The following is a 14,636-nucleotide window of genomic DNA, read 5'->3' on the forward strand; positions in this document are numbered from 1 at the left end:
AAAGCATGTGTTTCACCAGATGCTCTGCCCAAGCAAAATCACTGTGGTTGGCCCCTGCCCACAGGTGGGACACTTAAGCTATCTAAGGAATCTGGTCCTAGATGGATGCTGACACCTGTAGATTGGAGGTGGCTGACAATGGGAGGTTTCTGTAACCTTGGCTAGGCCTTGGCTGTGATTTTCCAGGCTATAATCCAACAAGGATTGTATGAATGAATCCAAAGGCTACAAGGATTCTGTTCCAGGACAGGATTCAGGTTCATGATTAAACCATTCTCAGGTCTCATGCATATATGGGTATATCCTGGGCCTCTTAATGGTCCCAGCCTCCACAAAGCTGCCCAGCCTCTGCAATCTTAAAAGAGAGTATCCTACTCTCTGATCATAACTCTGGCCCTTTTAGCTTTTTCATCCCTTTCTTCCAAGACACTGACTGCAAATCCTAGCTCATGATGCTAAATTTTGACTTAATGCATTAAGATTGTTTTATTTGTGCATTTTTGCTGCTGTGGCAAAGACAGCTAGCTGCTTACCCAGTAACATTCTTCCCAGTTTTATTCAGCATAGAATACACACAGCTAAAAGGTAACAATTGCCCACCGCCATTGCAACAAATGATAGGCAATGAGCTGTGAACTGAAGTTGGGTGGTATATCTGGAAAAGTTTTGAATGGAGACTCTCACTTGAGAGTGCTTTTTGCCTTCCCCTCCTCTTCCTTCTTAGTCCTAAACTATGGACATGAGGGATAGTACCCTAGCATATTACAGTGTAAGTAGAGAATACTCCTATAGGATAACTACCATGCCCAAAGATGGTAGAGCAAAAAAATAAAGAAGCCTAGGTCTCTGATGACAATGGAGCTATCATACCAGGTTAGGATTACCTGCTTCTCTTCTACTTTTAGATGAGAGAAAAATAAACTCTTAATTGGTTTAGGACGGTATACTTGGATCTTTGATACCAGTAGCTGTACATAAATCCCAATTTCCTGTGCCCAGTAGCCAATCATTTTTCCTTTGCTAATTTCCTAGGGAAAGATCTCTCCCCTCTGTCGGCTCATGTGATTTGTATGTGCTCCAACCCTGCTCAGAGGTAGAGCTTGTGGCCTAGGATCATATTTCCCTGGTCTGAGAAGTGAGCGGGTACCACCGGGGACACGATTCCTTCATCTATCAGCTTTAAAACCACCATGAGAGAGCAGCCAGGCATATTTACTAAACTCTTGATCCTGGAAATGCTCCCCGTGCCTCAGTCAGCCTCATCCCCATCAGTCGAAGTGCCACAGGGTGTCTAGAGAAACATGCATTTTCCTAATACTGCTAATATTGAGGCTACTGTAGTAGCCTCAATACTACATCACAGAAGGTCCAAAAGGACACTCGAACTGTCTGCCTCTGCAGGTCCCCCAAGCAGCATCTGTGCTCTAAGCTCTCCCAGCAAGATCATCCTCACTGCCCAGCCCATCCAAATCCCATAATGTGTCTTAACACTATGACATCCTATACTCCTGTTTCTGACACTCTCAGGATGCCCAAGGCTCCAAAGTTATCCCTCATCTACCAGGGTCACCCCCATGTAGTTCTAATCCAAATCGAATTCACACACTCTTGCACCTGCCCTCTGGAATACATGATCAGTCTTCAACAAATCCTCTCCTATCCTAACCTTCACTTGCCAACTTTTCTTTCACATTCTTATTCTAATCAAAATCTCACTGTCTCTATACCAAGGCCTGCAGGTGAGAGAAGTGTCCTCTTTGCTCCTTGGGACTTCCCAGATTTTTGCCTCTCCCTTCCTCTTTTCCTTCTAAAACACTTCAGTTCCCACAAAATGTCATATTAAATACTCAACATCTTTTCTTTCCCCCCAATTCCCTGCTGACCTCTGGGCCGCTTCTTCTTCTTTTAAGATTTATTCTCTCTCTTTCTTTCTCTGTTTCTCTCTCTTTCTCTCTCATGCACACATACACACACACCTTGGTGATTTCATATATTCTATGTAGAAGATCATTCCGGGCGTTCTCTTCGTTACCTCCTCTCCTCCAATAAACATATCCTTCGCCCTACCTCAGCCTCCCTTCCATTGCCTTATCCCCTAGGCCTTGCTATCATCAGCCTAAGCAACCCACTCTCTGACAACAACCGCCTCTCTCCTTGGGTCACTCCTGAAGGACTTCAACTCCATCAATTTCTACACCCTCCTGGGATCTCCAATCTTTCACATGTTCTGTGGACAAAATTATCTCTGAAGAGTTACTCTTTCTACGCCCCTTTTCCTCCAGTTCTAGTTGAAACTCACTCTGTTCGGGATTTCCCATTGGAGGAAGTATGGAAAGGGTAAAGGAGAAAGGAAGTGGGAGAATAAGCAAAGAGGAGGAGAAAGGGAAGACCAGGCAAAGGGAAGGTGGGTAGAAGAGGAGGAGGGGGAGCGGAGAAAAGGGAAAAGAGTAGTGGAAGGACAGTGCAGAGAAGGGAGGGGAAGCTGGAGGATGGGGACGGAAGGTAAAGGAGGGAGGAGGGACGGGGGAAAGGGCAGAAAGGGCTGGGGGAGGGAGGCTGTAGAGCCCCGTGGAGATTTATCCTTCCAGTCAGATGGTATGTACATCCCTGTCATAAACAGAGATACGGAGAGGAAAAGAGAGTACATTCCTGTTGGATATGTGAAAGGATGTTCACATATACTCATTTGCTCACAGATTTAATCCTATAAGCATCAGGCATAGCAAACACACACACACACACACACACAACCTCTGCAAAAGAACAAAGTTCTATTATCAACAATAATACTTATGTAACACTAAAGGCCAGAAGAAAACATGGCAATTTCTAGATATAATTTTTATAATTTTTAATTTTTTATAAACATATAATATATTTTTATCCCCAGGGGTACAGGTCTGTGAATCGCCAGGTTTACACACTTCACAGCACTCACCAAAGCACATACCCTCCCCAGTGTCCATAACCCCACCCCCCTTCTCCCAACCCCCCCCTACCCCCAGCAACCCTCAGTTTGTTTTGTGAGATTAAGAGTCACTTATGGTTTGTTAGATATTTTTTTTTATTTTTTTTATTTTTTTATTTTTATTTTATTTTTTATTTTTTATTTTTTATAAACATATATATTTTTTTTTTTAGATATTTTTGAACAAAATAATTTGGGACTCAAGAATCTGGGGGGACTCTGGGTATGATTTTTTTTCTTCTACATTTCTGTATTTGTGAATTCTTCATATCAAGAATATATTTATGATGAAAGCTTAACTTTATAATAAGAGGAAAGGAAGTTAGGAAAATTGTTCTGTGCATATTCTGCTGAAGTCACTGTCTGGCAGGATCTATTCTGAAGGAACCCATTCAAATGATATTAGTCAGCAGAGCATAAATATTGGGTGCATTAAATATACATATTTAGGATTGATTATTCTTAGAGAAAATTCAAGACTCAAATTAAAGATTAAACCATAAGCCTTAGCCTTTCCATCCCTGGGATGACTTGGACCAAAGTCAACTACTGATGACAGATGAGTAGATAGATTTTGCCTTCCACATCTAGATTTTTATTGAATGTGTCCATTATGTAAGTAAAATCATTGTTGAGTGTATCAGGTTCACAGAAGTGATTTGCCTTCCATATTTTGACTTTTATTAAGTGTGTCCACCATATGTGGCAGAATCCCAAGTGACAGGTGGATTAAAAAGGTGAACAGATAAATTCCTATGATCAAAATATATAGGATCCGGAAAACCATATTAAACAACTACTTTTAGATGTAATAAGCTGCCAAAATCACTCCGGCTTTCCAACTCAAGACGAAATGGATTTGCAACATCTCTCAAGAGTACTGACAGTAAATTGAGTTGGTGTTTCATGCACATACAAATTATATTGTTTCTCAAATGCTGGTTTTAATAAACTTTCATTGCTCCTCTGGGAAACAAAGCGTATGCAAGAATTCCTATTTAGTGCTTAAACATCTTATATTCCTTTTTAACCAAGAATGTTTTTAATAGAAACATGCTTATTTATTAGTTTCAGTTAATTTTTTTTTTATTTCAACAAGCTGAAAAATTCGCACTAAATGTTTCTTGATGTACATCCATGTTAAAGCAATCCTTAAATATTTGTTTGGTCTTTTTAGAAAATAGCAATTTACTCCTTCAAGAAAACAGTCTAGTAAGAAGTAAACAATGTGAGAACTGCTCTGGTTCTCATTTTAAAGGCTAGTTGGATTTTTCCCCCCCAGGTAAGCAGTTCCTGCCAATCTCCAAATTGCAATAGTATCTATACTAAAAATAAAATAAATCTGATGTTAAATGTAGTATTCTCATTGTTGTTTGGAGCATTTTCTCAGGGAAAATTCTATTACAAAATTTAATTTTCTATGATGTTGTGGTTTAGTGAGGCTATGGACTGTGGAAGGCAAAGAGGCAGGGGTCTGACCTTATCCTAAAGGGGTCGTCTACTTGCTTCTCTCACTCTTCTTTGGAAGGCCAGTAAGTGGAAAGTTAAAATGTCATACTTTCCATCCTCTGCCATGAAGTATGTGGAAGAAGGAGTAGAGATAAGACATAGCTACAGGAATATATCTAAGTGGCTTTCTATGAGTCACTTTTTTGGTAATGGCATGTGACTTTTTACCATTGGAGACCGTGGGACTGAAGATGTCTTCCCTTGGCCTTCCCACATAAACAGTAGCTTGTCTGAGTTTGGAAATCTAGGGTCTGAATCTTTTCTCTCAGAATCCTGGCAACATAATTCTCATCTTCTCATATCTACAGTGACTAAAAAGAGGCTCACGTCTGATCCTCTTTCCTTTGTAGGTAGTGTTATTTATTTCTAACTGTGAAACGGAGACAATTTTCCATTCTTCCAGGGCATTCAGATATTTCACTAAGATTACTTCCAGACATGGATCTGTTTGCAATAATTCTTTTTCTAGCACTCATTAAGGGATGTTAAGCTGAATATCAAAGATGTTAGTTGTGTGTAGTTTCAAGATTTCAGCTTGAGGATATACCCTCCTTTATTCCATTTTCTCTCTGGATTCCTAATCCGAGAAGAGTCCATTGCCTGGGATGATTCTCATACACTTTATTCCTTCACATTTTTTTTTTTTAATCTTTGAAATTCTGCTCTACTTTTAGAAGTTTCTTGAGTTGGTTTTCTGACTTATTAATTTGGCTTTATGTTCAGTCATTGTGTTTGTAACCTTTTTATTTTTTTTCCCTTCAGAAATCCTTTTGTTTTCAGATTTCTCCCATTTCTTGGCATCCTAGCCTTATTTAGCGCCGAGATTCCATTTGTTCCCCTTTTCTTTCAGGCTCCCCTTGTATAATTTTGCTGATTTCTTCTTTTTTTGTAGATACAGAGAAGGATATGGATTGGGACCTAAGTTAAGCAGATTCGTATGAATGGATGGGTTCAATGTTGGCAGCTGATCACCACCGTGGTGGGCTCCTGGGCTCACAAATGACCTGAGCCTGAGTGGGTCGCCTTCCCTTATGGGTACAAGAGCCAAGAGGAAACTCCTCACCAAATTCCAGGGAGCTATGTGATGTGGGATCCTAGAGAAGTCAAATCCCAAAGTGTAGTACCAAAAGATGCCTGAGGGATGTGGTGGGGATGAGATTGCCATATTTTAACAAGACAAACAAACAAATAAGGAGATCCAGGTAAATTTGAGTTTTAGAAAATCAGCACCTCATTTTTAGTATAACTAAGTCCCACACCTTATATGGGACTTAGTTATACTAAAAATTGTTGTGTATCTAAAACCCGCATCTCCCTGGGTGTTCTGTGTTTCATTTGGCAACTCTAGGCAGGGGATAAATACTGTACTCAGAAGCTTAATGGGAAGAGATTCTCAAGTCCTTCGGCTTACTCCCCTCTTTTCTTAGATACCTCTCTCTCCCAACCCTACTTGTGAAACCTGGGTGGTTCAGTCAGTTGGGTGTCTAACTCTTGGTTTCAGCTCAGGTCATGATCTCAGGTCATGAGATAGAGCCCAGCACTGGGCTCTGCACTCAGCGGGGAGTCTGCTTGAAATTCTTTCCCTCTGCCTCTTCCCCCACTTGCTCTCTCTCATTCTCTCTCAAATAAATAAATATTTTTTAAAAACTGGACTCATTAAAAAAAAAAAAAGACAGAAACCTTAGGAAGTTGTGAGTATGCAATAGTTCTGAGAAGTAGGAAAAGAGATCTTGGAGATGGTAAGAGCGAAGGTAAACTAACGTACTGTTCCATCTGTTTTTTCTCTTTTCTTGATGTGAGAGCCTTAGGTTCTATTTGAGGTACTATATGTCCCTGTTTCTGTTGGGCTGTCTAGACTCTTTGGGATCTCATTTTAGCAAATTCCCACTTTCTATAGCACACTATCTAATCCGAGCAATGGCTGGAGACATACAATTCAGCTCACCAATCCTGTTGTGGGACTGTGGTGTGGCTCCCAGTCCTCCAATGATATTAGTCATCAAAGCCCCCATTCCCAGCATTCCAAAACTCTCCTTGGCACCCTGCCTTTGCTGCTTAAAATCTGAGGTTTGGATAACCTGTACATTTCCTTCCCAGGAAGGGCCTTTCTTTGCTCTTTGTTTGTTCATAAAAGAAGCATAAAGGGGATAGCTAGCTTATGATGATGTGGTCAATTGAACTTGGTAGTTCTGATTTCAGATGTCCTATAATCTTTTCTTTCTGTGGTCTGTGGTCTATGAAATTAAAAGAAACAAAGAACTTCACTGGTCCATTAAAATTTAAGTCAAGGAAATCAAGCAAGGCAATCAATAAACAATGTGAACCGGCAGTTTGCATACCTCTGCAGGAGCTCTCTGAACCGGACCACAAACCAGTGGGTAGACACAAGAGGATGCTGCTTCCCACGAGGTCAAATCCAGGGTGACATCGGACCCCACAGGCTGCATTGAAGTGGTTGTTACAAGTGTTCTGGATAAAGTAACCATTTTCAGGAGGCCTCAGGGCAGGGCAGTGGACAACTAACATTTACAGAAAGAAAATAAAAAAGCAAAATAAGCCTTTGAAGCAGTATCCTTTTCTTTGTTTGTTTAAGAGGACACTTTAGACACACAGTGAAATTACCCACATCATTTCTATTTACTGCATTTCAATTTCTAAGTGCATATTTGGAAGAGGAACCCTTACATCTCACTCCTATTAGGTATGTATTTACTTCCAATTAAACTTTTTAAACAGACTAAGTCTTTTTTAAGCTTTAAAATGTTTTATTTTGATATCTATGTGGATATGAGATTTTCTAGTTCTTGATATTCGTATGTCATTATTTATTTTCCTTCTTAATTAAGGTGGCATGAAACAAGGAATAAGTCCAATAAAGTACATCTGCTGCAGATTCCACAGCCTCTTGTACATGCTACAGGTTAGTTAAATCAATTTAACTTTTGATATGAATACTATCAAGATACCATATCATAAAAATATTCTCTTTAAATGGATTTAAATATCACCAGAGCCCAAACCAGCTCATTTGTTACCAAACTGTTGTTAGATTTGTGGCTTTTAAGTTCATATGAGATCTTTTTCAAGTACTAAATCTTTCTGGTTTTATGGTTCTATCACTGCCAGGGTCTTGGATCCAGTTTCTCTGGAGCAAGATTATAGATGTGTGCAATGATAAGAAATGCTACTTAATAAAAACAGAGAACTTCTCCTAAGATTAGAGAAATGAATATTAAAGATCACTTAAAGTGAATTAGATGGAAACATCAGCATCATTCCTCTCAAAGAGATCAGCTTTTATATTTCCTATCTGCCAGATGTGGGAGACTTACCTTCACAGGTCTGGCCAGACGCCCGATATCCCTCCTTGCAGACACAGTCTTCCGGAGATGTACTTCCAGGTGGAGAAGTATGATTTTCATCAGGACATGGAAGACAAGTGCTGATTCCTCCTGGAGAACCTTCTGGTTTGTATGTCCCAGATGGGCAAGCTGGGGAAATCCATTTTATATGAATTAATGATACATGAATTGATAGTTAACAGTATTTTTGAGACTAGGAAGGCAGGAAAAATACTTCAGCAGAAAGAGAAGATTACATTAAAGCATCACAGTATTAAATATTTAATTATCATTGAATTATTCTTATTCATATTGATGAGTATTTCTAGCAAAAGTTCAGTAAATATTTGCGCAGATCCTCAAGAAGATGCAAGACAGTGTGGTCTCCTTTAAACAGAAGTTAGCAGCTGTAGGAGAAAATGATTAAGATAAACACACAGATGGAGAAGAAAATACAAATTGTAACAACAAAATTAAACTTGTCTTTTGAGACAGTAAAAAGAAGCCATAAAATTCCAGAACAACAGAACTGAGTAGACCTAGGAAAAGTACTAGTTGTGATAGTAATGCAAGAATATATTCCTTACTTGAAGATTTTGCAAAAAAAAAAAAAAAAAAAAAACTCATCAAGTTTAGGAAAAATTAATAAAAAGTGATTTGACATCCAGGATAAAGGAAAATCAATCATCTAGGAAAGAAAACCAAAATATTTATAAATGGGAAAACCAAATTAATATTTCATTTCTCCTGTGCAAAAATAAATGGCAGGAGAAAGAATGGAAGTAAGATATATAGGTATGTGGAAAAATTATTATGAACCCCAAATCTTGTATCTGGGCAAGCTATTGGTAAATATGAGGAAGAGAAAGCCATTGAAGGGGGGCCTAGGTGGCTCCATTGTTAAGCGTCTGCCTCGGGCTCAGGGCATGATCCCAGGGTCCTGGGATTGAGGCCTGTATAGGGCTCCCTGCTCAGCAGGAAGCCTGCTTCTCCCTCACCCACTCCCCTTGCTTGTGTTCTCTTTCTTGCTGTGTCTCTTTCTGTCAAATAAATAAAATCTTTAAAAAAAAAAAAAAAGAAATAAAGAAAGATAGAAAGAAAGCCATTGAAGGATATGCATGGCACCTGGAAATAAAGACGCACTTTACTGACTGAAAAGAAATCAAAATTAAAAACTCAAGTATGGGAAGAAATGGTTTTTAATAAACTGCTTGAGATTAAGAAACTAAGAGGACATATAGTATATTGCTATACATCTTGCTAAAATTGCAAAAACGAAAAAAAATCAAATAAGTTTCCTTCTTAAAAAGAAAGATGTGATCGAAAGAAGAAAATAAGCTTTGCACAATATAAAAAAATTGGGAGATGAATGGGAAGAGAACAAGGGAGAGTTCTCATTTCTTTTTATATACATCAATATGATAAAAATGAAAGAAAAACCGAGGGTCACATTTGTACATTAAAAAAAAACACAAATAACTATAACTAGAAAAAGAATACGTAACCTCTAAATCATTGGAAGAGGAAAAATCCCAAAGAATGAAGATAGGAAAACATTGGGAAAATAAAAGAAATAGCAGAAAGAATGAAAAACAAAACAGCATAAACTGGGGCATGTGGGTGGCTCAGTTGGTTAAGCTTCTGCCTTTAGCTCAGGTCATGATTCCAGGGTCCTGGGATCTAACCCCGAATCAGGGTCCTTGCTCAGTGGGGAGCCTGCTTCTTCCTCTCCCTCTGCCCACTTCGTTCACTCAAGCATTATCTCTCTCAAATACGTAAATAAAAATCTTTTTTTAAAAATCATAAACTAATATAAGAAAACCCAAAGATATCATCTAAAGTAATAACCATGGGTTAATTTAATCCTGTTGGTAAGATACACACCTCAAATAAGCTGACTCACAGGTAAAAGTAAGTGGATGTACAAAGATACTCTAAATATGTTTTAATATATATATTAAATATATATTTAATATATTACTTATATTATTATAAGTATTAAAATTATACATTATATAATTATATATTACTCTATTAATATATATTATATATATTATATATTATATATTATAATATATGACAACGAGAACTAGAAATTTCTTACAGAAAAAATGAAAATAACCAGTAGTCACAGAATAAACAGTTTAACCTCACTCATGATAAAGAAATGCAAAGTGATAGCTACTTTTTAACTTGGCAGAATTTTTTTAAAGATTTTATTAATTTATTTAACGGACAGAGATCACAAGTAGGCAGAGAGGCAGGAGAGAGAGAGGGGGAAGCAGGCTCCCCTCAGAGCAGAGAACCTGATGTGGAGCTCGATCCCAGCACCCTGGGATGATGACCTGAGCTGAAGACAGAGGCTTTAACCCACTGAGCCACCCAGGCGCCCCTAATTTGGCAGAATTTTTAAAGCATGTTAATACCGCTGATTGCCAGTAAGCAGGTAAGCAAACAGGTTCTCTTCCTCTAGGACAACTGGAGGGTAGACATCAAAAGCCCCAAAAAGAGCTTTCCTTTTAGCAAAGCACTTCACTTCTAAGAATTTGTCCCAAGTGAAGGTTAATAAATATGTATGTATAATTGTTGTTTATCATTACACACTCAGCACTGGCTATAACACAAATGCCAAGAGATGGGGAGTTTGTTAAATTCTTATGACACATCCATCCCGTGGAATATTAGCCATAAAAATACAATTCTTAACACAGAAAATCATCCAAATTATGTAGTTGAGTGAAAAAAAAAGGGGGGGATGTCTCAAACAACGTTATGCATTATGTGATCCTTTTTGGCTAAAAAATACATATATAAGACTTCAAGGAAATGATCTTTAAGGTTATATATGCATGATAGAATTATGAGACTTTCAGGTTCATTTTTGTTGATCTCCATTTTCTAGTTTTGCTACGCTGAATAGGTATTGTGCAAAAACAATTAAAAGTAAATTAAAATTACATGCAAAAGAAAGTCATTGTCGCAGATGTTATATTTCATGTCACCGTTACTGGTTCTCTGACCTCAGAGATCATTTTGATTCCTCCTTCTCCCTCTATCTCTTCCAAAAATCCAAATGAAAACCATGTTGTTTGGATTTTATTCCTTAAAAATCCTCTGCATTTCCCCTCCTCCCTCCATCAGCATTGCCCTGTCTTAGATCTGGACCTACGATCTCTCATCCGGGTTCTTACAAAGTCCTTTACTGGTTCCTCAGTAGTACCTCCATTATAAGTTTTATTGTTCAGATTAATTGAAATAATGAGAGTAAAGCAACACTATCTGACATGTAGTTAGTGTTCAGTAAATTTCAGAATAAGGTCCCCAGCCAATCTTAACTTTCTCAACAATAAAAGAGATCATTATACTTCCTTCCTAGAGGCCTGGTTGATGCTGTAGTGCTTAGTAGATATTACCTCTCTTTCTTCCACTTAGCTTCCGCCTTTGCACGTGCTTTCCTTTGTCTGAGTGAACCTCCAGCATCCTTCAAGGCTAATTCATTCTTCAAAGCTCCTCCCACTTTTTCAGATTTTGGTGGCTACGTTTCTGAGCCCCCGGAGTACATTACCCTTACCTCTGCTCTGGCACATGTCCCACTGAATGGAATATGTGCACCTGTCTCTCTCTCTCAGGGGGCAACCTGCTCTTGCCTGTTCCAAGAGTCTTCCAATGATGTGACCTAGTCATTAGCCATCCCATTTCCCGACCAACAGTGACTCAATCAAAGGAGGGCAAGAAAAAACAAGCTGTGTTGGAAGGTGGCAGTGGGTTTAATGTGGAGGGAGGACTAAAGTCAGAGAGAATAACCACTGGGTGAAGCGAAAGGACACTGCACTTGGGGTCAAGACAACTGAGTTGCAACCTTGGCTCTTCTACTGACGAGCTTTGCGGTCACTGGCAAGCGACTTTCTTTTCTCTTCCTACAAAATGCACAAGTTACAACTAATGAGGACTACGACCATTTCAATGCTAACATTTGATGTTTCCATAAATAGAATAATACTAGAAAGTAAGTTAAAGAAAACTTCCATATGAGCAGTCAGATTCTGTTTACAGATTTTATGATTTATTTTTAAAATAATATTACATAAAAAGGAAGTCATCTTAACAATATTACCCTCCAAAATGGTTTGAGTAATTGAGAGCTGACAACACTGGAGAACAGTGTTTTGGATAAAAATATCCAAAAGTACATTTGGAAATGTATTGTGAAATTCATAATGATAATGGAAAACAGACTTCAGGAGAACTATTTCAAGGCATTGCACAATTCTAGTGGGAGAGGTGTAATCAACTTCTTTGATACCCCAGGGGGGAGAATTCCTCATCTAAAACCAAGCAAAAGTTGAAAAGACAAAACAAAACTGTGGTTTGAGCAAGTTTCATAAGTGATGGTAAAGGGCTGGGGTATGTTCATTTCTTTCAATATGAAATGGTTCCTTCCTGGAAATGTCCCAAATATTATTTCTTAATTGCTCTTTTAGTTGTTGGTAAAATAAGCACTTTCTCTTTTCAGAAACATCTTGGCGGTTATCAGCTACTATTACTGGAAGTGTGATTCCTGAAGCTCTCATGATGTGCTAATGTTAGATTTTGCTTCAGCTGACAGTGCAATTCTTTGGCTGAAATAAATGAAAGCATCAAACCTAGTTTGGAAATAGGAAAATACAAAGAAGCCTCCATTCTCTCTAATCTGTCTTACCCACTAAATATTAATTTGTTAGGTGACTATTTTAGTTAATATAAATAACATATAGAGTAACAAACACTTGATACAATTCCTTCATATACATAACCTAAGATTGATTTTTTAAAATTGGTAAGTATTAAGAGCCTTTTTTCCTTGCACAATTCATCTTTAAAGGTTAATAAATTCCTCGGAAGGCTACAGGAGTAAAGTTGCTGTTTCCGCATTCAGGCTCTTTACTACACAATTCTAAGGGTGCCCATTTGGGTAGATTACCATGCCATTCAAGAGTCATGCGACTCAAAAGCCCTAGCTTCTGTTCCATGTAGGAAAGGCACCAAGCAAGTGCCTGGGCCCCCAGAGAAAGGTTCTTTATTCTTATAACATCAGGTCCCTTCTCAGCATTAGGGATTTGATCTGAACAAGGAATCTGTCCCTACAAATAGTTGTGCTAGGATTTTGAGCACAGGGGTTCACTGCCCTAGAAGAGAACCAGGTTTCCCCGACGCCGAGCTAGTATTTTCACAATGACAAGACAAGCACATGGGCATGCATGCGAGGAAACTTGCTTTTACGAGACAGCCAAGATCCTTTCCGTGTTCATTCATGAATTAGATAAGGAGGCTTTTAACTGCCTTGGATACTGCACAGCTGAATCTGTGGTAAATGAATTAGCATCCTGTCAATCTTCCGGCGATCGGTTAGCTTATTTGGCTGAAGGACAGTGTATTTGGACAAAATTGTGAATTTGAGCAACTGAGTGGTGCCAGCTCAGCAAATGGACCATTGGCTGCAGGATGCCATGTTGCAAAGAGAAGCGTCTGCTCAGACTGGAAAGGAGATTACTGATGGATCAGGACAAGTCTATCAAAAACCAAAAGATAAAATCCTCTAGAGACCCTGTCTGAAAGAGAATACATCAGCAAAGAAATTATTATATTGCTAAGAACTAATATATGTTACAGAGAGAGAGAGAAAGAGAGAGGGAGAAAGACAACCTGGCTAAGTACAGAATACTTAAGCAAAGCCTTTTTTGTTGAAAACTCCATGTTCTTAATTGTTCTAAGGTGTTTACTGTCTGGATAAGAAATGTGAGATCATCCTAAGTTTTACAACAAAAATTTTGTGGGCAAGTACTTTTAGAAGAGGCCACTGGAGATTTTAACATTATCTTTAACCTTGTTTATTCTTTCTCAAATAGCCAATAACTCAGAATCATATAAAGAAGAAAATAAAATTTACCGTAAGATAAACCACATTGGGAAGCGGAATCCAATTTTTTATAATTATAAACAACTTTCCCTGTTCCCTTATTTCTTTCATCCACTGAATTTTTTTTTTTCTTAAGCAAAATAACATTAACTTTTCAAACTCATTAGCCTATTGTCAAATTACTTTATATTTCCATTATTTGGACTAAAAGTATGTATCTTATTGTAGCCTCCACTAATCCTGGTGATTAATAGTTTTTAAAATTACCAGTTAATCAGGCCATTTTGGAGCCTGTGGAGGCCTTCTGTGAATAGGACTCCTAAAAATGACAAAAATGTCTGGAAGGTCATGGTCCAAGGCCATTTTTGCGGGCTACAGGTGGGGTTTCTGGAACCAGAGGGAGCGTACGGCTCTCCTTAAAATTGAAGGTGTTTATGCTTGAGATGAACCTTAATTCTATCTAGGCAAGAGATGCGCTTCTATGTATAAAACAAAGAACAACACAGTGACTCCTGGTGGAAAACAAAAACAAAACAAAACAAAAAACCCAGAGTAATCTGGGGAAAAGTAGCTTGTGCTCATAGAAACAGTGGCATGGTTAATGAAAAATTCCAAAGCGACCTCCTTGCTGAGGGCATTGGCCATAGAATCCATGTGATGTTGTACTCCTCAAGGATTTAAACTTAATGAAAAGTGAATAAATAAAGATGCAGATGTGTTCTCTTGTAAAAGTAAAAATAAAATAAAATAAAATAACCAATTAATCAATTACTTAAATGTGAAATCCTATGCGTTTCAGTGCAACAGAGCTCAGCTTGAACCTAGTGTGCATCTGTCCCTGAGATTCAGACATGTATAGGTCTATTGCTTGAAGAACTGAGAACCTTCTGGGAAGAAACTCCATCCATGGTAAGAGTACTAT

At 38.3% G+C, this 14,636-nt stretch overlaps 1 protein-coding gene and 1 pseudogene across 4 annotated transcripts in view; one reads left to right on the forward strand and one right to left on the reverse strand.

The window, feature by feature from the left end:
- SVEP1 (sushi, von Willebrand factor type A, EGF and pentraxin domain containing 1) overlaps positions 1-14,636 on the reverse strand; it is a 178,145-nt gene that overhangs the window by 115,702 nt on the left and 47,807 nt on the right. For all 4 annotated transcript variants that reach the window (XM_045081687.1, XM_045081688.1, XM_045081686.1 and 1 more), the window contains exons 4-5: positions 7,810-7,968; positions 6,817-6,996 (exon numbers count right to left, since the gene is read on the reverse strand). In XM_045081687.1, coding sequence (XP_044937622.1) covers positions 6,817-6,996; positions 7,810-7,968 — 339 coding nt within the window. The remainder of the gene's footprint in view (positions 1-6,816; positions 6,997-7,809; positions 7,969-14,636) is intronic.
- LOC123392482 lies at positions 14,049-14,395 on the forward strand (annotated as a pseudogene).

Source organism: Mustela putorius, unplaced genomic scaffold, assembly GCF_011764305.1.
Source record: "Mustela putorius furo isolate JIRA1106 unplaced genomic scaffold, ASM1176430v1.1 tig00000580_pilon_pilon_pilon, whole genome shotgun sequence".
NCBI lineage: Eukaryota > Metazoa > Chordata > Mammalia > Carnivora > Mustelidae > Mustela > Mustela putorius.